The sequence below is a fragment of the Cyrtonyx montezumae genome, unplaced genomic scaffold (assembly GCF_038088225.1).
Source record: "Cyrtonyx montezumae isolate F1298 unplaced genomic scaffold, pur_monq_1.0 scaffold_3, whole genome shotgun sequence".
Lineage (NCBI taxonomy): Eukaryota > Metazoa > Chordata > Aves > Galliformes > Odontophoridae > Cyrtonyx > Cyrtonyx montezumae.
In genome coordinates, this window is record NW_027072034.1 from 132203067 (window position 1) to 132227025 (window position 23959).

Genomic DNA, 23959 nt, shown 5'->3' on the forward strand with positions numbered 1-23959 from the left:
CTGCCTAGTGAAACTTTGACAAAGCTGCTTCATCTTGTGGCTCCTTTCATCCGTGGGTTATTGGGCAGGAGTCAGCTTCTGGAAAGCGACAGCTTGATCAACACAGCTTCTCATGACACAACGCCATAGGAATGGGAAATAGCAGCTCAGGCCTCAGTGAGTGGCATTTGTTGTAAATCAGCCATCTAGCTACCTCTGATGGGAACTGTGAGGGACTGCATCTGCTGCTAGGGGTGTCAGGAGGACTTGGACTTTGCATTGATGCCAGTCATGGTGATGGCTGGATATTATAGTTCAGAATGATTTGAATTTAGATGATGCGAGACACAAGATGCCAACCCAGCCCTAGCATTGCTGTCCTTCTGCAGTAGGCAGCACTGTTGCTTTTTTTGCTGGCGGTGATTTCTTAGAGCCATGTGACAGCATTCTCCTGTTCCTCTGCCCCCAGCCTTATGGGATCTGTAACAACAAACGGACCTGATGGCTGACTTCATTTCCACCAGGACGTGGGCAGGGACACAGTTTTGTATCACTCGCTGTCCTGCTACCTGTTTCCAAAGGATGTTAACTCAGGGAATCTAGTACATACAAGGATGTGTGCTTTTGCATTTTGAGTGTACAGGATGGAGCTTTTAGAGGCTTGTTCTTTGATTCCAGTCATACGTTGTGTTTTCAGTAGACAGTCCATGACTTTTCTATCCTTGCTTTTCTAACAGTACAAAAGACAACAGAATTCAGTAAACGAGACTGATGTGCTAATACTGTGCAGTCACTGACAATGCACCTGTGTACCGGTGGCTATGAGCAGTTGGCACATCCTCACCTAGAGTCAGATTTCCACAGGGTGCTTCATATCTGACAAGCAGCCTGTTCTTAAAGGTTGGCAGGTCTGCTTGCCCCATAAGATATACAGTAAATCATTTCTTGCGGCCATGCAGTGTAATGGTGTGTTGTCATGCTAGCAGCACACCAAAAAACAGTGCCTCCATTTTCAAAACAGAAGTTTTGGAGCAAAAGAAGGTACGTTTTTCAAGTGCTGGCTTAGGGGGAAGCAGTTAAGTCATCTCTTTATTGGGTGTGGGAAGGCACAGACATACTGGAAGCAGGGATAGACAGAATTTATAACACCAAATATTGCCACTTCTCCAAGTTGCTGACTTTGCACGCATGTGGCCCTGTTTCTTTGAGTAGGTCTGGGTCTGCATGACGCACTGAAGAAGTAGTGTGGCATTCACCTTGTGCATAGAGGAGGAGAAGCCTCTTCTGCTTTCCTTCCACCTACAATTCAGCAGTAGTTTGTTTTCTGCAACATGGTGATGGGACTTGCAGGGCGGGACCTGCCAGGGTCTTTTAGGTTGCTCTACCTGTAGTCCCAAAGCATGTTTATGAGTGGAAGAGATGATGCTTTTTCTGCAGCTGGCCAGCAGCCTGCATCTAGTGATGCCACGGTTGTGTCTCTATTTAGGGTGGATAAAAAATGCTTGAAATAGGGAAGATGAAGCTCATGCATGGCATAGGTGGTGTAAAGGCAAGCTCGTTTTGAAGCTCAGGTGTTGAGGAAGTCTGCCCTGGCAGAGCACATCCTCTCTGGTTTTGGTAATCTGTATTCCACTGACATTTCCTAAGAACTGCTAGAATTAATGTAAGATATTTATCTTAATAAGCTTTTTACTGCAGAAAGTTACAGATGTTGGCGAGAGCCTTCTTTGCCAGTTGTGACTCAAAACGATCCCACTGATACTGAGCTTTGTAGGCTTCACGAATCAACAGAAGCATCTCCCTGTAGGGTTTTAAATTAACAGAACAATCATGATGTGTTTCACAGAGCCTAATCTGCCATAATTGGATTTCAGATATTTAACTGGACCAACACCCTTCCGCTCAGATACAGCTAAAACAAGGAATCTAGCAGGCGTTTGTTGCTCTATGCCTGCCGTGCTGAAAACAGGATGCTACTTGCACAGCTGTCTCTCCCCAACAACTTCTTCAGTTTCTGACAAGCAGTTTTCATGGTTTCTGTGTTACTGGATTTGTGGTGACTTCAGACTTCGTTTTGTTAATGTCTGCTCGAGTCCTTCCTCTCTCTATATCCATGCAACCTGTAAAGTGAAACAGGCAGAGATGTAAAAGATGACTGCTAATACTGAAATAGACGTCGGCTGTCAAATGTGGCAGTGGTGTCTGCTTTCCTTTTTCTTCAGTAGGTGGCATTTTCATTTTTTTCTTTTTTTTGTTCTCCTTTTTTGAGAGCTTCTTGAGTACCTTTGAATTGCTCATTGTAATGATGCTGTAATAACATAAGGAATACTGAACTGTTGTGAGATTATGTTTACACTGATAATTGGTCTTTGGTTCTGTTAATCTCTTTCTGCAGATCGACCGCTTGATGCAGTGCAGCTGAAGCATTTAACACTTCACACTTAGGCCCCTGGAGATGGAGCCCAAAGCTAACAATCTTGTTTTTGCGTGCCAGCGAAGCTCAACGTCGGATGACGACTCTGGCTGTGCCCTGGAAGAATATGCCTGGGTGCCACCAGGCCTCAGACCAGAGCAGGTACCAGCTGCTGTTGTATGTTTTTAACCAACTCACTGAGGTCTGCCTGAGGGAGTAGTAGCAAGGCTGTTACGTTCTTGTGTCATAAAAACTTGAATTCATCTAAAACTCATCGCCTTGTTTTGTTTCCCATTGCAAAGAGGCTGCCTGAAGGGACCTTAAGATCCTCAATGTTGCATTTGTATTCAAAACAAAACAAAAACCAAGTTGTTCCCACTCAGGATTTTTCAACCATATCATAATGGTAGCAGAAATAAGGGTGATGATTTGCTCTGGGAAATCAGATTGAACCTCTAATGGCATTTATTTATTTGCTGTCAGTGCACCGAAGCTCTGCGTTCAGTGACGCCCAGGGCAGTGTTAGGTGGGCAGAGGTGCTTCTTCACACTTGCTGAGTGTGGTGGAGCTGCCAAGCACTGCGAGTCCCCAACGATGGAGGTGCAAAAAGTGTTATCTTCTTTTCAGTGCAGAAATGTTCTCACTAATGACTAGGGCAATGTCAGCAGGAATGGCAAACGATGGGCTATTTTTAGGGAAATTGTTTTGGTTGCTTGCTTAAGCATATATAAGCATCCTGATGAATCAGACCTTAAGGCAAACAGCAAGTTAATGTTCTGTCAGAGCAATTAAACACATTCCATAACACATCCCCGTAATCCAGCTAGTTCAAACTCATTAGAGATTTTTGTTTCTCCCCTAAGAAGAATGACTTAAATTGGGCAATAAGCTGAGAAAAGAGCATCAGGTATCTTTAATGTGACGCTTCGTACCACGTGGTTTTATATTTTCCTGCAGCTTCTTGGAATACACTCAGTACTAAATGGGCTCACAGTGGATTTGTGATGTGTAAATTTTGGTTCAGTGAAAGCCAAGTAACGCTTTGTGCAACCTTTCCCAGATGATTTTGATTGCTTCCTGAGTCAAGTGATGGCTGCTGCTTTTTCATCTGACTTGCACAGTAATAAGCTGTAGACCTAAGCATTATTTACATCTGGATGGCAAGTAATATTTTTGCCAATAGTCGGCTCTTATTTACTGCCCCAGGCCTCGTGACGAGCTGGAAACCGCGTAGGAAAAACAATAAATCTGTAGCCGTTCCACAAAAATATTTTTTGCCACTGGGCTTTGTCATACTGTTAGTTACAGTTTTCCTGTCATTTTTTTCTGGGAAAAAAAAAAAAAAGCGAAGATGGATTGGAGCATACCACCAATATTGATTCCTTTATCAAAAACATGCAGCCCCTGCAAATTTCATAGTTAATTTGCATCCGATTGAAATGTGTCTGGATGCAGCCTCCTCCCGGGGGAAGGATGTTTCCACCTTCTTAGCAAAGGCCACATGGAAGCAATGAAAGCTGATGCTTTGGGTGAACCTGATCAGCAGGAGACTACAAAACAGCTTTTGTCTCGGCAATGTGTAAAACGCACAGAGCAAATTAAATTTGTTTATGTAGCGGCTGTTTTCTGGAAAGCTTCGTGCCCTGTGTGGTAAATTGCAGAGGGAAACTTGGAATTTCAACGGGGTTGGTGACCGACCCTGAAGGGGGCGGGTGTAATGAGAACATTAAATGTGCATAATTTACGATGCCCCCTAATTGTCACTGCAGATTGCATTCCAGAAAAGCAATTCAGCAGCTGGGTGCTAGTTTTATCACAGATGAGCCAGGTTTGCTGAGCTGGTTCATCAGGGTGTCGTATTTTCAGCACGGGCCCTGTCATGGCTCTAATGTAGCATAGCCTGCTTCCTTCGTAATGAGACTTGAGATAAAACAGTAGCTGAAGGGCGCTGGGGTGCTGTGTGTCTCCCGGTCTGACTTCCCATTCCTCCTGTGCAGGTACAGCTGTATTTTGCCTGCCTGCCAGAGGAGAAGGTCCCTTATGTTAACAGCCCTGGAGAGAAGCACAGGATTAAACAACTTCTCTATCAGCTGCCACCCCATGATAATGAGGTAAACGGGGAACCTGGGGGCACACACGGGCAGGAATGAGGCCTTGCTTGCCTCTTCTGGGTGAAGAATTACCTGCTTGCGTGTTTATTCCGAGCCTGAAACTTCTCTTGTGCTGGCATCTGACCTCTAAACCAGCCCATTGTGTACAGAGTCTGCATTTCACTGGTGTGCAGATAAGAACTGTCTGGAAGGACACTGCCTTTTCTTGTCAGGAAGGTTGGTGTCACTGCAATAAACTTAACACAAGTTGGTTTTATAGTGTTTGCAGCCACCCACCAATTACCAGGAACCTACAAATTCTTGAGATTTCATTGTAGCACACAAAAAGGATGCTTTGTGACAGGAAAGGGTTTGCATCTCAGATATGCAGCGTAATTTGGAGTAGAACTGGAAATAACAAACAAGCTGTTTGTAAGAGAAGGGGCGGGGGTGTCAGTGCTTAAGATCCTGTGTTCTGCAGTACTCGGTTGTAGATGCTTTACCATACATCCAGAGAAGGATGTTGTGCTGATTCGGGCTAATTCCATCGTTTAAGGGCAGCAGCAGTTCTTGGCATGCCTTCTTAAAGATCTTATTTCTTGCCTGGACAGCTGTTTAGTTCAGCATGTTTGTTTTTCTTTTCTTGTAACCCAACAATTCTCTCTCCGCTAGGCTTGTATTAGGCCATGGTAACTGAATATTAGGATTGTAAAGAAGCTAGAGAAGTTTAATGATGACTGCCGGTATTCCCGATCTATTTCTTGCGTGTTATCTGCTTATTTTTGGAGATGTTAAAATTTTATCTGAAGTAAAGTTCTTCCTTTTCACCGGAAGGTGAGATACTGCCAGTCTTTAAGCGAAGAAGAGAAGAAGGAGCTGCAGATGTTTAGTTCTCAGCGCAAAAAGGAGGCGCTCGGACGAGGCACCATTAAACTCCTCTCCAGGGCGGTGATGCACGCAGTCTGTGAACAGGTAATAATAACTGCCACAAGCTGAGCAGGGGGCTCAGTAATACAGAACTACAGTAGCTCAGTAGTAAATGCAGTCTTATTTCCTCTGTGCCTGAGCACGCACAAAAAAGGGATGTTTTGGAAAGGGCACATAAATAGGGTGAAGGTAGTGCTTGCTTCAGCAAAAAACCTTTGATACTAGCAGCAGTTTCTGCTGTCGTTGACTCGTTAAAATAGTGGATGAAAAACATGTATGTATCAAAATACTGTTAGGTATAAAATAAACTTCTGTTCACAGAAGTTTTGTTGGTGCACAGAATTTGCCTAGCCTAAAATTTAGTTCTTTTTTTTCCTTCCATCAGAATTTTGAAGTAAAACCTTCACGTCAGGCACGGTGCTTTAACTTGCTTTAAATGCCAGGAGCTGGTAGCCTGGGATGAGGGAGTGTGTTGACTTTCTGATTTTGTTCCCAGTGTGGCACAAAAATAAACGGTGGTGAAGTTGCAGTTTTTGCCTCGAGAGCTGGCCCCGGTGTCTGCTGGCATCCGTCGTGCTTTGTATGCTTCACGTGTAACGAGCTCCTCGTTGACCTCATCTACTTCTACCAAGATGGAAAAATTCACTGTGGCAGACACCACGCTGAACTACTCAAGCCTCGATGTTCGGCCTGTGATGAGGTAACCTTTACGTCTCGCAGTCAGGCCTCCCACCTCTTTTTGTTCCATTAACAAACAGCATCGTTTTCTTGGGCAGTTACTGACAGCAGATGCATTCCCTCAAGCAGTAAGGGCTGTGGTGCATAGCTGTGTTGGAAAGCTGAGGGGTGTTTCATTTCTCATCAAAACAGCAGGATGATGAGCAATGGCACTGTATTTAGAAAGCACCTACCTGCTTGTATTTAGAACTGAATCTTCTACACCGAATTAGAAAAAGAGTCTGTACAGATATTCAAAAATATCATCACAGTAGCAGCTATTTCGTTGAGTTACTACATTCTTGTTTCAGTTTTTGCTTTAAAAAGAACATTTTTTTCTCCTTTGCTGTTGAAGAAAAGCTCAAAATGCCACAGTGAGTATAGGAAATGGCCATTTCCATCCTGGTACTCAAAAGCCAGCTAAATACAAATGACTTAGATGTGCTAACTGTGCAAGTAAGATATTCTATTTTCTCTGAGTCCTAAGGTGAGTTTTTTCCCACTTTAATAGAAGTTCATTTTTATTTCTTAAAAGATAATCTTTGCTGATGAGTGTACGGAAGCTGAAGGTCGCCACTGGCACATGAAACACTTCTGTTGCCTCGAGTGTGAAACAGTCTTGGGTGGGCAGAGATACATCATGAAGGATGGGCGGCCATTCTGCTGCAGCTGCTTCGAATCTCTTTACGCAGAGTACTGTGAGACCTGTGGGGAACACATTGGTATGTATGTCCTTTTTAGGTATTGAACTTACTTACACACTTAGGGAAAGCCAATGTATGGAAAAAGAAAAATACATTCCAGAACTATAGGTTCTGTAAGTAGTTTTTGAGAGAACCCAAAGCATTGCTTTTTCTCCCTTCCTAGGTGTTGACCATGCTCAGATGACCTATGATGGACAGCACTGGCACGCTACAGAGACTTGCTTTTCTTGTGCTCAGTGCAAGACCTCTCTGCTTGGCTGCCCTTTCCTTCCGAAGCAAGGGCAGATCTACTGTTCAAAAACCTGCAGCTTGGGCGAGGACGTTCACGCCTCCGACTCTTCCGATTCGGCATTTCAGTCTGCTCGATCGAGAGACTCCAGGAGGAGCATCCGCATGGGAAAGAGCAGCCGCTCTGCCGACCAGTGCCGCCAGTCTCTCCTCCTGTCACCAGCCCTCAACTACAAATTTCCCGGTCTGTCGGGCAATGCTGACGATACGCTGTCTCGTAAGCTGGATGACTTGAGCCTTTCAAGGCAAGAGGCAAGCTTCGTGAACGAAGACTTCTGGAAAGGAAGAGTAGAGCAAGAAATGCCAGAAGACCCCGAAGAATGGGCTGAGCATGAAGACTACATGACTCAACTCCTCCTGAAGTTCGGTGATAAAAGCCTCTTCCAGCAACCTGCTGAAGTAGAGATCAGGTCAAGCGAGCACTGGATTTCTGACAGCATGGTCAAGAGCAAGTTGGACTTGAAAAAAAATAACCCAAGCCTAGCAAGTAAGAAGTATCAATCAGACATGTACTGGGCCCAGTCACAAGACGGCTTGGGTGACTCTGCGTACGGCAGCCATCCGGGCCCCGCCAGCAGCAGGAAAATCCAGGAGCTAGACATGGAACATGGAGCGTCAGGATACAAACACGACCAGGCACCGTGGTACGGAGGTTCGCTCGAATGTTTGTCTGATCTGAAGCAGCAAGAACAAAGTGTTCGGGACTCAATGGATTCTTTGGCTTTGTCCAACATAACAGGTAATGGCGGGGAAAGGAATGGCTTTGATGGAGAGGTCAACTCCAGCAAGGATCTTGTAGTATATTGAAATAAGCTCGCATCTGTGACATTTAAAAAGCTTTCACAGCAAGAGATAGGCGTGAAGTAAGCAATAGTGTTTATCAGCCAGATATTCTTCCATAAGATTTATTTATGCTATTTAAATTCTATTTCAGTCCTTTTCTGCTTAAGTTCTGTTTTTGCTTATCATGACGACAACATGAACAGTGTTTAGCGGAGTAAAAGCGGTCTTGAGCTCTGCGTGTTATATACTAACCACTGCTTCGAGCAGATTTTCTACCTTAAGTACAAGAAGTTGCATTCTTTGCTAGGATGACTTTAAAGGTAATCTGCAGAACACTGGATGAAAATCCTAAATAATGGTAACCTTCTCAGCCTTAGGAAATGATGCTTATGAGATTATCTTTCTCTGTTGACTAAAGAGCAACTGATAATCCACATCTGTGAACCTTTTTGTCAAATGTGACTGAAATTAGCTGAAAGGACAGAAGTCAGATATTCAAGTGTGTCTGTGTTGTGTGTGTCGCCCTCCCATTCCTATTCCCCCACAAAAATTACACAAAACAAAGAACCTGAGAATTGGCTAAAAGAGACAGCTGCTTTCCTTCCTTAGTGTGAATTATTGTAGCTACTCACACAGGTCAGAGCTAGCCATGTGCTGCGTTACCCAAGCAATTAAGGAAATGATGAGAGGAGCTAGGCGTAGGGGTTAAGGAAGGAGGAACCACAGATACTGCATTTGGGAGTGTCAAAAGGTGAATGAAACTCCTGTTCTAAGGAAGAAGGGTCGATTGACACAAACCTGAAGTAAACCAGACCAGCTTACTGTTGCTTTTTGAGAGTAAGGATCCTTCTGTGAGAGCGAGCCTGGCTTTCTTGGAACAATGGCTGGAATACTGAATGTAGTGATCCCAGAAGCAGTTAGTATTTTAGCCTTAAGAAGCATTCTTGGATTCTACAAGGGCTGCTCTGAAAGTAATGCCCCCTGTTTTATTATGTTGGCCATGATGCCTGGAGGCAGATGATGGTGGTGGTATTCAGCCTCAGAAGGGACTGAACCTTCCCACCAATATGGGAAGTGCACCACACTGCATTTTGTTGCTGTGTGACAGATGGCAGCAGACAGGCAGTCTGACGCAATGGTATCTGATGTGGAAGTGCGTATGGAGCAAGGATCTGTCACTGAATTCCCCCATGCTGAAAAAAATAGCATCTGTTGCTATCCACCAACACTTAACTCAGCACTGACAGAGACCAACCAGTGGATGTGAGCACAGTGAGGCAGTGGGTGGTGTGTTCCAGCAGTGAAGGCAACAGTGGGTCACCTCTGCTGGGGCAGACAGCAGAAGTGATGGCAGGCAGGCTCTTGTTCATTGCTGGCCAAAATACAGTGGTGACTGTGTTGAAGAATGGTGTTATTGTGCTTTTCATGGCTGTTGTAGTCTCCATGGAAATCAGTAAGAGGCATTACTTTCAGAGCAGCTGACACAGAATAATACGCAGTTAATTCTTTTCTTAGAGGCTTAGCCTTATGTGTGTTAGAATTGTTTAAATATTTTAAGTTCCGTAGACTTCTTCCTTTCTCAAGATCTTAGTATTAGCTGGTTCTTAACGTGTTTCAAGTAAAACCAAAACTTATTCTTACATGAAGCTTGTCCTTTTGGTAATAGTCCCAAAAAGCAGGATCCCAGAATGGCTGAGGCTGGCAGGGATCTTAGGGGCCATCCGCCCCAGCCCCTGCTCAGCAGGGACACCCGGAGCAGGGTGCCCAGGCCCACATCCAGGCACTGCTGCGGGTCTCCAAGGAGCGGACCCCACAGCCCCTGGGCAGCCTGTGCCAGTGCTCCGTCCCCTGCACAGCACAGAAGCGTCTCCTCATGGTCGGAGGGAACCGCCTGTGTTTTAGCTGTGTCCGCTGCCTAGCACTAATAAAGCCTGCTTTCATGGAGTGCTTTTAACATTTCATCGTAATGCTGGTTTCTTTGATATGCCTCTAATAACTCTGTTTTTCCTCCTTCTTCCGCTCCCACCACAGGGGCTTCAATGGATGGAGAAGGCAAACCACGGCCGTCTCTCTATTCTTTGCAAACTTTCCAAGAACTGGAGGTAGAGGACTGTGAGAAGATGAGCAACATGGGAACTCTGAATTCTTCAATGCTCCATCGGAGCACAGAGTCCTTAAAGAGTCTGAGCTCAGAACTGTGCCAGGAAAAAGCGTTACCAGAGGAAAAGCCCGCTCATGTGCCTGTACTGAGAAGATCTAAATCTCAGTCTAGACCACAGCAAGTAAAGTTTTCAGATGATGTTATCGATAACGGAAGTTACGAGAATGTTGAAATCCGCCAGCCTCCAATGAGCGAAAGGACACGTAGGCGCGTTTATCATTTTGAGGAGCGTGGAAATCGGCCTTCTCATCATCGCAGACGAAGCAGGAAATCTCGCTCCGATAACGCGCTTAATTTGGCCGCGGAAAGAAGATACTCTCCAAGAGAGAGGTTTCGTTATTACTCACCTCAGGATCATGAAAAGTATATCCAAAATAAAAGCTCACGTGAGTTTCGGGCCTACATTCAAAATGCGGAGCTGTACGGACAGTATGCCCATACTAGCTCTGATTACGCACTGAGGAATCAGGCGGTTGATAAATTTTTTGGACTATATGGTGAGGAAGATGATTCCTGGTGCTCCACTTCATCCTCATCGTCAGATTCTGAAGAGGAAGGGTATTTCCTAGGACAGCCAATTCCGCAGCCGCGGTCACTGAGGTACCCATACTACACAGATGACCTTTCTGGTCCGACTAATGCGTTATCCAGTTCTCAGTTTGGACAAAGGACAACCAAATCAAAGAAGAAGAAGAGGGGACACAAAGGGAAAAACTGCATCATTTCTTAACTTGTTCTGACAGTTGGGAAGACCAGTCAACTCTAGCTACAGTTCGAACCACATCTTTTTGCATTAATAATTGTACTTAGGCAAGTTGCTGAGGTCCATAATGCTTTGCCAGTTTAACTGATAACCCATTCAGAGTTTACGTTGGGAAAGTCACCTTTAAGAATGTCACAATGCCAAATGATGACCTCTTCAGATTCCGCTAGGTTTCCATTCTGTGTTTCAGCTGTCACAATATTGTTACAGCATTCTTGATACAGACTTTTTGTAGACCTTATTTTATGCTCTCTACTCGCTGACATTTAATTAGCTGAGAGAGAGGATCCGGTGAAGATCAATAAATAGAACTCAGTCCTGTCCTGTAGCCATACACACCCAGCCAGGGTGATACTTAACTCCTCTCCATCAAAAAGACGGCTCTAGACAGTGCCCTCTCCTCTGTGATAAAAGTCATTCTTCCTCCTTGTTGTTCTCCTACAAAAATTGGATTTTTTTTCCACTTAGGACAAAGCTGCTTTTCCATAGCATCTGCTATGACGGTGTTAAAAATCAGCTGTTGGGAGCTGAAATGCTCGAGGCCTCAATACACTCTAAAGCAGCAGTAAATGGTTTACACGTTTGACTTTTGTGTTTTTCCTTCCAGTTTTTTTTTTTTTTTTTGAAATAACTCCATCCTGTGTAAGCTGTTTTTTGTGCCTGGTAAAAGGAAGATATTAATTCAGCTGATGGAATTGGACTCTGCTGCCATTGAGCAACAGTGGCTTTTAAGTCGTTCCCTCCACGACGTAGCACTGAAAGAGAAAGGTACAAATGGTGGGATCCTATGCTCAGGCACGTAGCCCCCATTTAAGTCAATGAATCTACTTACGTAACAGAAGGGCTTAAAGGATTAGGCTCCAAAATTGCGTCTTTTCAAGTGTATTATCCAGGTTTTAAAATGTATTAGTTGCAATTCTAAATCAAGAAAATTGCTATTTATAACGTAGTGTTTCATAGGCTTAAAGGTATTCATAATTTAACAGTGCAAATACTAATGTACATATTGTACAGTTAAGATTTTTAAAAGCCGAATATTTTTATATCCCTGAATTTGAAGAAGTTTGTTACGATACCAAACTAGATTTGTTAGGGGTTTACCAGCAGCATTATGGATGAAATAGTGCTTGGATTTTAGTCAGGGAGCTTAACAATATTGAAAAAACGTTTAGTGCAAAACAGCTTAATTTTGTCTACTAGGTATTAAAAGCTCTGTATGCATGGTGGGGCTGTGTAAATACTCTCCCAACTGCGGCCCTCTTAATCTTGCAAGTGTTATTTATGGGTCAAGCAAAATGTAAAACTATATAAATGTAAAATCACACAAGCCTGGAATATATCAGTACAACAAATACGCAGCTCCTGTGGGTGTGGATTTTGTTGTTCCCCTCTTTCGTCAAAAGTCATGTTTGCCTGCAGCAAGGAGAGATGCAGGGGGGTCCTGGAAGGCAAGCTGGTGGTAAAGCAGTCGCCTTCAGCTCATGTCTGAGTTAAAATAACCTCTTCTCTTCCTCATACCGTTATTAAAACAAAACAAGCCACAGAAAAAAAAGCAGCCATTCCTCCCGGCCCAAGAGCTGTGCTCTCTCTTCCCTCGGTGCAGGAAAGGTACAGCTGCACAGCATGATGCTCAGGAAGCCGTGCTGTGGCAGAGCAGCTTCCTCAGGGCCAGGTTAGGTACCTCAGCTATGCGGCACATGGCTCTCCTCCACCTGCACTGCACTGCAGGGCCACGGGCAATTAAGACTTGGAAGCATTCAGAAAGTTGTGTTTTGCTGAGGAATGGATCACGGAGGGACATTCCCATCGGGGGAAGAGTAACAGGTGCCTGTAAGCACACAATGAAACAGGCAGCTTTCTGCACTACCAACCAATTCAATGCTGAGTATAAAGGTGGCCTCCCCTTGAGGCTCTATGCAAGACCGAGGACAACTTCTTACACTGAAACAAAATAAAACTCCTTGTTCCTATGGGAAGGAAGAATAAGAAAGCGTATGTCTTGCTCAGGCTGAGCACCATAACATTTACTTACATCAGCATCAAGCATACATCCACAAAAGGTTACGCATGAACTTTAACACCATGACGACATCAGGACAAGTATTAAACTGGGAGAAAACAGTTGCCAATCACTTTCATAGAACAGCATTTATTAAAAAAATAAAAATAAAACCAAACGTCTCCTTCGATTATCAGTAAAAATAAATCAATTTTGGTTTTTGTTTTTTTTTTTTTTAAAAGGAAGGTAAAGACAACCTAGGAACATCTTGCTGACCTGCTACAGCCAAGTGCTAAAACACAACAGCCTTGTTAGCTCCACAGAAAAGCACCTGACAAATCAGATACTTTTCAAAGCGAGATTAAATTTCACTACAAGGAGACTCCTATTACAATGTACAGTAACAACGGACAAAAAATATATTAAGTGTGAATTGGTTATTTCTTCCTTTAATGTTTCTAAGCCAAAGCAGCAGCTCAGAATACCTGAAGACCATCTGGTCCATAGCAAGCCCTGTTAGCTATGTTTGTGTCTGAGAACGGTGCCTGTGGTTGCGGGACTGATCGTGGCAAGCCAGGCTGCTGCCTCAAGTGCTGGGTCAGGCACAGCTGCTGTGCCACCACAGCTCACCTTCCTTCCCCATCTCCCACCCCAGATCAGCACCCAGTAGGATCAGCAAGCTTTTCCCACCCTCGTGCCAACAGGGTACATCACAGCTTGTCTCCTCTGAGCAACGCAACCTCTTCAGAAACCCAATCAAAGCCAACTGCAAAACCACGCCCTTCTGACACGAGAACCCATGGGGCACCTCAGGAATCCCATGTGATATATAGTTCATGTACAATATCAAGGTTTGTCTGTGTAAGATGCTGTGCTACAGTACCATGTATGTACAGAATCGCTGCCATTTTATTTACTGCAAAGCACTGGGCAGAAATCTGAGAAGCTGCTTAACAAGGGGCTTTGGAAGCAGTGAGCTTTAGTCATTATCCCTTCAACACAATTTCATGCTTCTAAATACACACGTATTCTCTCTTTTCCTAAAACATTCGCGAGGAACAGTATCCCCTTGTACGTACACAAACCAACCGTCAGGATACCTACACTGCCAGCGATCCCTACGCTACGCTTCACCTCAGAAAGCAGTCGCACAGTGCTGGCAGCCTCCTGACTCTACTCAGCCATTTCTCCCAGCCACAAGTCACTATCAGCCCAAAAATGGCTGCAGATGCTACACTCCTACCGAACCGTTCAGGTTTGAAATGATGAACGCGGGGCTTAGCTTCACGTTACACCTGATCTGAAGCAATTTGGAGTTACTAAACAGAAAGACGGTCCAGACCTCACCCTGGCAACCCCAAATTCCCATGCCTTCTTGAGTTCAGATTTTCACAGCCTCCTAATTATTAAAACTGATGCACAAAAAATGGTGAGGTATAAGGGAGAAGATGGGGAGAAGGTAAAAGCAGAAACCTTTCTTCGGTGTCCGCCTGTGGTTACGCTCTGTAAGGTACAGTTCAAAATAGATACGTATAAAAACAGTTAAAAAAACCAGTTGCAAACAGTTAAAATTCCTTCTACATAATACTGCTCACAGCATGGAAAACACCGAAATATAAAAAGCATTTGCAGAAGTAGAGTAGGTTGTAACGTCAAGCGGGCACAGCTCCTCTGGCAAAGACTAGACATAAACCCTGCAGCATGAATCTGAAATTCAAAGCTGTAATAAATAAATAAAACCGTAGTTGTGAGCAACTTTACAAGTCTTCCTTTCCTGTAGTATATACGAACGTAGGACACAGTAAGGTACTTCTATGAAGGGGTGGTCAGGCTCTGGAATGGGCTGCCCAGGGAGGTGGTGGAGTCACTGCCCCTGGAGGTGTTGAAGGAACGTTTAGACGTTGTGCTGAGGAACATGGTTTAGTGAGAACTACAGGTGACAGGCGGATGGTTGGACTCAGTGATCCTAGAGGTCTTTTCCAACCTCGGTGATTCTATGACATATTTCTGCATAAGCTGAGGAATGAAGAAATTTCTTAATTTAATAAAAAACATGGTGTTTATGGTTACACTTATAAACATCAACACAGACGTGTACAAACATGAGACTGAACACGTTTCCCCAGGTAACGGCGTAAAGGTTTCAAAAATAGCTTGTCGCTTTACAGAATTTTTGAAGAAAAAAACCATCCTTTTTGAAGGAATATACGTCAACAAGTACAGGTAGGAAGAATACAACCGTGGAGACCACAACGAACACGGTATGGCCACCTGAGCCATGAATTAGCACAGGCCTTGGGTTCGAATCTTCAGCACAAACTCCTCTTTCCCTGCAAGAGACAGCTGCATGCATACGCAGAGTTCTAAAACTGTATTTTTGTCTCAGTATGAGCCATCTTTGAAGGATTCTGATATATCCTGGTTGGCAGCATCGTACTGCGCAATGAAATGTTTGAGTTCTTCAATGCATCGCTCACCTATTTCATGCAAATTCTGCCTCAGAGCAAACTGAATGGACTTCTCTAACGACGGATCTTTGTCGATCAGCATCTTCACCACCATGCCAAAGGTTTCACAGTCTTGTCTGTATACCTAGAAACAACACATTTTAGAAAATGATTAAATATAAGGCTGACATTAGCACACCAACAGCCCTCTAAGTTAGGAGCTACTGCAGAGCCCAAACCAAAGAGCATTGAATTTAATGACTTTCAGTAGTAGGAAATATTTGCTTTCTCCTCTCTTCTGACCGACTTTAATACATATGTACCTAGTACAGAGCTACCTGAATATAAGAAGTAACTATTACTGGAAGAAATGCCAAAAAAAAGAAAGAGAACAAGTTCATCTTGCAGCACTATTTAATAAATAATAGCAGAATGAAATGTAAATGCTAAACCAGATTTTTGTAAAATGATATATAAAGCGAATATAACTGCTGAGCAAATTGAACCAGCAATCTCAGTCTTTACACAACACTAATTTAGTTTTCAATCTTTTGTAGTGCTTTAAATGCATGTCATATTCAAATATTTTCACCACATCATGCTCATTTGTTGGATCTCCATTTCTCATGGAAGTCAAGCACAACTTGTCAGTAGTTTGAGTGCACAGGTGATTCAACCATTAAGGATAGAAGAAATCTTGGCTATAGTCCTTCACCTTTTCTCGAATTCCAAATGAGGTTATTAATCTAAACATCACCAGAAGAGGAGCACAGCAAAGTCTTCCAACTACCAGAAGCAGTTTGTTTTCACACAGTTCTATTTTCTTTGACACATTTTCTTTCAGAAAATACAATGAATTTTTCAAGAAAGGTAAATGAGTTGTGTATCTCCATGTTTTTTAGAAGGAATAACAATTTTGCTATTTCTCTAAGTACAATTATCCTTTAATACTGTGCTAGAACTTGATTTCTGTAAAGAGATGTGATCTTTTCCTCCCATGTTTATCTGTACTTTAGACACAGATGATATTATTCTATATAAAGGATTCTCTGTATTAAAAAAAAAAAGGGGGGGGGGAAGAAAAAAGAAAAAGAGAAAGAGAGAGACAATAAAAACTTAACAGAACCTTCCCAGGAGCATCACACTACTTCTTTCTATTTATCATTGTCAGGAACACCATGATTTAACACAATACCCTTATTAAAGACTCGTCAAATGTTTGATGGTATATTCTACAGTTCTGTAACAGTTCAACATCAGATCCGTTTTTCAAACAGTGTTTAGGAAATGAAAGAAAATCTTTTGAGAGGAACTTATTTTCAAGAGAGATTATGAGGTCAAAAACAACAGTGCAGTGCAAAACACCACAAATGTGGAAACAGCACGCACGTGGCGCTTTGTCAAAGATTGGCTTTGTTTCCTGCTTTATACGTTCAGTTGTCTGGTAGCAAAACATCAGTAAGTAACAGAGATTCTCACAGAGCTCATTTTCCACAGCAAGTGAAACAGGGACCTGCTAAGAGGAATTCCAAACACAGCAACTGTTAGCTCCTTTTTTTTCTTTCTGATTCTTTCCAAGGAAAAAGATCAGGAAAAATTGCTGTGTCTGATTAGCCACGTGACAAACGGACACTATTTCACTTCGGAAAACGCATGCCTTTCAAGTGCTTTGCAGCAGGCTTCCTATCACCTTCACAGAATGATCTCTGAAAGCTTTTTTTTAAACCCAGACCCATTGTGTTTGAGGGGGAGTGGTTCAAAAGGTTTGTGGGTTTTTTTTTCTTCTTGCATGTCTATTTATCCTATTTTATCACCCTTCAAGTATTCAGACCGAGGAAGTGTGAATGATCTTCCACAGGTAAACTGCCCTGATAACCGACAGCCTTCACAGCCCACAGAGCAATGCCAACACCAGTGATGTACCAACAGGAACAGAGAACACAGGCACGCTGCCCCACCTCTGCAAGGTACCCTGAAGCACTGCCAATGTAAGTGCTCTCTGCTCTTAGCTGGCCTTCACACGAGTGACACACAGCACTCCTTGAGATTTCTCTCCCACATCCCAAAGAAACAGCCCAGATGAAGTTCTCTGAACCTTAGCACGTAAAGGTTTGCTCGGGCTGTGAACATTTCTCTGCTAGAGATTCACAAAAGAAGCCTGGAAGGAGAATCAAGTGGGCCACCGTCGCTGCTGAGTCTGAAGTCTTTTGCTGACACAACCGTGTGGAAACAAACGCCTTTGTACAAGAGATCAATGTTTGCAGTATTCTGTGACAAAAGACTTTAAAAAATGAAATACCTGACATAGAGGAAGAGGGCAGAAGGTGGGGCAGGAAGGCACTTCTAGCAACAGAAAACAAAGGAAACAGCTCAGCTCCGGTAACAACAATTGAGTAATTTTCCCTCAACAAGCCTTCCAGCCTCGCTGCTAATTCTGATGTTCCCAATGCAATCTGCCTCCCTCTCAACTGTGCCTATTTATATAGCTGCAACGAAAACTGCATCACTGAAATGATCCCTTTTAAAATTACTTCCCTCCAATTAACATGATTCAGTGATTCAATTCTAAAGCCAGATGCATCAGCACAAGTGAAGGAACTGTGAACCACAGTCGTGAAGTGGAAAGAACTTCATAAGCCAGACTGTATCCGAAACCAACTGTCAGAGACAAGTTACTGTGCTTTGCAGAAGGGAATTGAGACTATCACTCACAAGAACATCAGTTACAGGAGAATATGAACTACAGCTTAATGGTCCAATGAGCTATTTTTAAAAACTGTGAAAGTATTCCAAGCTGATGAAAAAGAAGATGGTGGCCGTGCATATCAATATCCATCTTCTCTACAGAAGAGAAGGAGGCATATAGTGGGAAATAAGCAGAGAAATGTTGCTTGAGAAAAAAAAAACTGCAGAAAATACTCCAAAAAAAAAAAAAAACTCTGTTAGAGAAGAACACTGGAAGAACTTACGACCCACCAAAGGTTTCAAAAATATCCCTGTCTTTAAAATTCCAGCTGATACTGATTTTGATTTTGGTTCAGACCATGGAGCATTTGTCTATAAGCATCTGGTGCTGAAACCTGAAAATGATTCCGAGTGTGTGGGAAAGAAGAAACAGCACTTCCATACTGAAAAACAAAAATGGAACGACACCAACACGACCGTTCTGTCTGATATATGCATCAGGTAAACCTGACAACAGCTATAGCCATAGGATGGTCATTTACCAAGGTGTATGTAAAGCCATAGTGTACTTTTACACTATGCAAGCAGATGAAGGAGGAGTAGAAACAGGTGTTCTACTCCTAAATATGTATTTTTTAATATATGTATCTCATTATATATATACCTGCACTCTCTCTAAGCATGATTTACCAGTGAAGGAAAAGCTGCATTCAAATTATCCCTGAAAAGCTTTCCAGGGTCAGCAAAACCTGGCATCCATGGGCTCAGAGGATCACAAAGATGCTTACTTTATATTACTCAAGCAATATTTTAACCTCTTCTCACTCCTACAGGATAATAGTCTAGAAGCTGTGGCTGAGATCAGCCCATCCCTGTGCTGGTCTGTATAAGCACTTAGGCTTTGCCAAAATGCAAAACTGAAAGTGTGTTGCACCTACAGCATGTTAGTGAACACTCTTCCTACACTTGAGAAATCTAAACCAATAGTTGCACTGCTAGAACTGTTTAAATATAGCGAAGAGCCTGAGCAGGCGCTGTATTCCAGATAGAGCAATAAAGATGTTAGCACCCCCAGGTACCTTTTCTGCCCACCAACTGAAGGTGACCAAGCTCTACAACTCTCCAGAGTTAACCTCAAAGCATCATCAAAAGTGACTTAAATAACAACTTTTAATACTAACATGAAAGCAATACTGCAGATTCTCTTCTTCCAGCTCAGGGACATTAATCTCTGACGGTGAAGAAGACAGGCAAAAGCAACCACCTGGAGACTATTCCTTTATTATTCTGATGTCCCTTCTACAGTGATCACCTAGTGACAGTCTTGGCTTAAATCAGATGATGCTTGAGGAACGGCTCACACCATGCTCTAAACACTATCACCAAAATTTGGTCGTAACTTCAAATTCTGGGTGTGGGTGAAATTATACCCAGCTAGGGAACGCCTCGATGTCATGCCTACTACTGCATCATTTCCTTTCCGTGCCCTGTGCAGCATGATGTACTTCTCCAAAACTACTCTGGAGCTGTCCATGCATTCTGCACAACTGAGCTGCTGGACAAGATAAATGAAAAGGAACGAGAGCAGAAATCAGAACTTAAGACTTCCTCCCTGGCAGGTGGACTACAGTCTGCAGGAGAGTCAAATACTTTGATTCCTTGGTCTCGAAGTCTCACATACCTGGTCAGAAAGCTTAATTTCAACAATACAAGTAATGAAAGGGGCTGTGGTCAGGAAAACCAGGGAGGTTAAAATGGAGATAACAACAAACCTTATTTCAGCCTCCGGCAGTTTTCCCAACTTAGCTCTACATCCTGACCCTCAAAGCTCAGTTCAGCAAGGTGAGTTAGGGCTGTGGCTCAGAAACCACGTTAAACAGCCTGCAACCCTTAGATACTAACTCGCCCTTGAGAAGATCCAACATGCTCAGCAATCACAATCTAGTGTCTGTGATTCATGCAAGTAATCATTTCATATATTATCTTTCAGAAGACAGAAACTGTTCCGTTACTAAGGGCACAATTCCCACAAGTATCAAATGCCCCATGCAAGGAGAGAAGCAACACGCTCACTGATAATTATTTGATTTCTGACAAAGGCAGTGCTTGAACTTGCAGAGCACGAGGTTGGAAGCCATACCACATCCCCTCCAGATATCCCATTAATGAAAGAGCAAACTGCCTGAAATCTCTCTCACTTCAGTGAAGCCCCAGGGCTCCTCTGCAGCAGACAGAGCTAACAGCTTTTGTTCCCCCAGCTGAACCACGATAGCTAGGCTGGCATAGCCCTCTGGTGGTATCAGCCAGCTGCTTATTTCCCCTTCTCAGCAGACCTAAAATAAACCCAGCAAAGCACTCTTCAGTTAACACGGCCACACCTCTGCCAGGTTTTCCCAGCGTGAGCAGACCGTGAGCTACACCAAAAGATTTTTGTACATCAGACCTAGCTCTGAGCTGACTGAGAATGCAACAAAATCCTACACTGGAATTGTGCATGTAAGCACTAGCGAATTGCGAAGCTGGGGAACATTCAGAGACTTCAGTATTGCTGGTAACAAAGAATTTTCCTTGCCATAGACTTCTTTGGAAAGGAATTATTACCTCTCCCCGAATGACTCTTTTTTAATTTACACACTACGTTAGATTTTTCTCAACTCTGCAAATTAGGCTAAAGCTACTCTCCCCAAGAACAATAAGCTAATGCTCTACTGAAAGATTACAAAGAAATGTTCATCACTGGAGCAGGGATGTAATTGTACTGCTATGTTTATGAGTACAATATGTAAACTTATTGCTCTGCAGTGCAAAGATTGCTCAGAACTGTCATTAAACCACTGCAAACAGTTCTCGTGATCAAGACGTTTAAAATTGGTTTTCAAGCAAGATGAACGTTTTTTCCTGGTTACAAAAAGCTAAATTAACGTACAACAAATTTAATACTTAGCCACAATGTAGGGATACAATTTTTAATTATAACATATCAACAAGTCTATTCTATTCCTCTCTTTAATACGCACTGTTTTGCCTTGAATCCGTGTAATAAGTTTTTCACCCATTAATCAATGTGCTATTTAAAGGCCGATTAGATATTCATTGAAATGCAAATTGAGGGAACCAAGTTATTTAATGTACTATATAATAATGAACAAATTCATGTTAATTTGCTGCTTATTGGAGATACTGAAAACATTTAAGTTATTTGCACTTAAATGCGATTCTGCCTCCCTTCCATTGAACGTTCCCAATGCCTCTTTAACAGATTTCATCAGCTTTCAGAAATGTTAAAACATTTCTGGCATTTAAATACCTGACTGAAAAGTCTGCTGGAACTCCTTTGTGTGGGACAAATGCCAATACAGCCATCACTTTAGAAGCCTCAATTCTGATTCTGACTGTATTGACCAAAGCCACACTACTGCAAGGCTTCCTGCTCCGCTTTTAAGTACAACTCTTATCATGAAGAGATGAAAAATGTCCTATAAAAGTATGCGCTGTCTACATCTACAGCAACAATCTGCCTGCTGAGCTTACATGCATTTTTAGCCTGAAAGCCCTGAGCAGTGGCTTAGGCCCTAAGATCCAGCTCTGGCCTTCTCCATTCAGTGGGAATCACAGAACCACAGAACTGTAGGGGCTGGAAGGCTCCTCCAGAGATCACGGAGTCCAACCCCCTGCCAAAGCAGCTCCCTAGCCCAGGTTGCACACGAAGACGTCCACTCAGGTCTTGAATATCTCCAGAGAAGGAGACTCCACGCAAACCAGATGACTGACTTCAGTGAAACCATCACTCCCAGTATAAGACATCACCTGGACACTCCTTCACTTCAAAGCACGTCCTGGTGACACCTCCACAATGACAGTGAAGCCGGAGGGCCTGCACGGGGTGGAGCCCACTGTAAAAGGTGTACGACTTAAAGATGGAACATAGCATTATTTTTGTACAACGTTTGAGTAGAGCCAAACATAAAAAGCAATCAAAAAGCCAAGTCCTCCCCAACTGTAGCACGTGTTTGCAGCTAGCTGTACACAGCAAGGACAGATCTGTAGATCAGGGCTGTGTAGGTATGAATAACCTTTGCAAAAGCTAACTGTGTAGAGATCATTTAGAACTCTGTTCGTACCAACCATGGAACTGTCTGAACTCTCTTTTAAGTAGAAGTGAACAGCAAAAGCATATCATCACATATGGAATATCCAGCACACTGTAAGATTAAATTTAAACTGCCATGATTCGTATTTCTTGGCCATAAAATCTGGGAAAGTTCAGTAACAGAAGTTCAGTTATGGAAGCTTACATTTTTCTAAATACTTCTCCACTGCTCTAAAATTATTACAAATGAGTTCAATAAGGAGCAAAAAGTTTACTTAAAATATTTTGCTGAGAAATCCATACTTGTACTTTAATAACATTTAATGCTACAGTAGAGGATTTCAAGTGAATGTTTAAATGAACAAGAATTGATATATAACAAAAGTGTGCATAGCAATACACTTCATTTAGTGTTGCACTTTGGCAATAGCAAGTGCATTAGTACTTCTTCCAGAAACGTCTTGGTCAGTCAGGCAAAAGCAGCTCCCATGTGGGAGGGCAAGGACTATTATGTTACATGGTTTTACTGGAGATAATTCTTTGCTAAACCAATCAGACCACATAATAACAGCATTCTAACACCAACTACAGGCCCTTGGAGACTGGTTTGTGTGTGGCCTAGATTTCATTGGCTTCTTTACAGCAGATGTGTTGGACTAGGGTAGTGTTACTTCATATTATTAACTTGTGTGTTCCATAGGTAAAACAGCAGTATTAAAGTTCTACCTCTCACATATTCTTCTCAGAAATGTGCCTTCTGCAAGCAGATTATAAATCCAAATTCAAATAGGCTGTAGCAACTACAATTCATCACTGTCTACGCTATTCTAGAAGTACTGATTCTCTCTTAAAGACCCATCCACAATACCTTTCCAGCTCACGTGTAGGAATATCCAGATACATGTTTAAGAACCGTCAGCCACAAAAAAAAACTGTACAAGCGAGTCCAAAAAGTCTCTCAGAGTAGCAATTTATGTAGCTATTAAGCTTCTTTTGTTCTATAATGATCTAGAAGTCTAGAAATTGCATTTTCATGGGGCCATAAACTAAAGAAAATCCAAAAGCTCTTCTCTCTGATGGATAGTAAAAGAAAAAAAAAAAAAGACAAAAATCTCATGACTTAAAATGTATGAGTCCAGGATTAAGCAGGAAATAATCAGCCTTATGCCAAAGGAAGGACCTCACCCTGCAACTTTTTATTTATAAAATACAGAATTGATGGAAGCTATTTCCTAAATTTGCTTCACAGTAAACTTCTTGCTCTATCCAAAACAGGAAGGGTGAAGTTTATCTGCAGATTGTTTGCCTATATTAATTCTCTCATTCCAATTTCTTCAATAGCTTTCAGTTACATCTACTGACCATAAAAGAAAGCATTACTCATTTAAGCTTCATCAGAATGGGCAGCATATTAATGGCAATAATGACATGAGAAACCACTCATCATAAAAACACACAACCATTTTTACAGAGAAAGTACAATAGTTTGAAATCCACGAATATGGACTGCGTTGCAGTCAAAAACAGCAGCAGTGCATGAGACTTTAGCCCAAAGTGACCTGTGGCGAGTTTGAGTTTCTCCTCAAGAATACTCCTTGTGTTTTCAATTCCAACAAATATCCTCAGCTGTAAATATTCTCAGATGCAACATTCAGCATTAAAAAGGCTCATTTTTGTCAATGGGAGAGTGAGGATTTCATCCTGAGTGTGGATGACCTGTATTTAACTTCACTAACACAATGCAATGGTAAGAAAAGAAAAAAAAATCTTCAAGTTAAGAGCAACGAGTAGATTAGCTATGCAAGAACAACTAGTAGATTAGCTGCATGGCTAACTGGCAGCTGCATTGTTACTGACAACTCAAAGCTAATGGAACAGTGAATTTAAACCAGCTTCAAAACGAGAAGGCATTC

The 23959-nt window shown here is 42.6% G+C and overlaps 2 protein-coding genes across 8 annotated transcripts in view; one reads left to right on the top strand and one right to left on the bottom strand.

Moving 5' to 3' along the window:
- PRICKLE1 (prickle planar cell polarity protein 1) overlaps positions 1-12313 on the top strand; it is a 57323-nt gene extending 45010 nt beyond the window's left edge. For all 3 annotated transcript variants that reach the window (XM_065743435.1, XM_065743433.1, XM_065743434.1), the window contains exons 2-8: positions 2375-2554; positions 4390-4503; positions 5317-5454; positions 5906-6109; positions 6662-6848; positions 6994-7857; positions 9933-12313. In XM_065743435.1, coding sequence (XP_065599507.1) covers positions 2435-2554; positions 4390-4503; positions 5317-5454; positions 5906-6109; positions 6662-6848; positions 6994-7857; positions 9933-10792 — 2487 coding nt within the window. In that variant the 5' untranslated portion in view covers positions 2375-2434 and the 3' untranslated portion in view covers positions 10793-12313. The remainder of the gene's footprint in view (positions 1-2374; positions 2555-4389; positions 4504-5316; positions 5455-5905; positions 6110-6661; positions 6849-6993; positions 7858-9932) is intronic.
- Positions 12314-15182: 2869 nt separating this feature from the next.
- The window catches only part of PPHLN1 (periphilin 1), a 67722-nt gene continuing 58945 nt past the window's right edge, over positions 15183-23959 (bottom strand). For all 5 annotated transcript variants that reach the window (XM_065743405.1, XM_065743406.1, XM_065743402.1 and 2 more), the window contains one exon: positions 15183-15416. In XM_065743405.1, the coding sequence (XP_065599477.1) occupies positions 15207-15416 (210 nt within the window). In that variant the 3' untranslated portion in view covers positions 15183-15206. The remainder of the gene's footprint in view (positions 15417-23959) is intronic.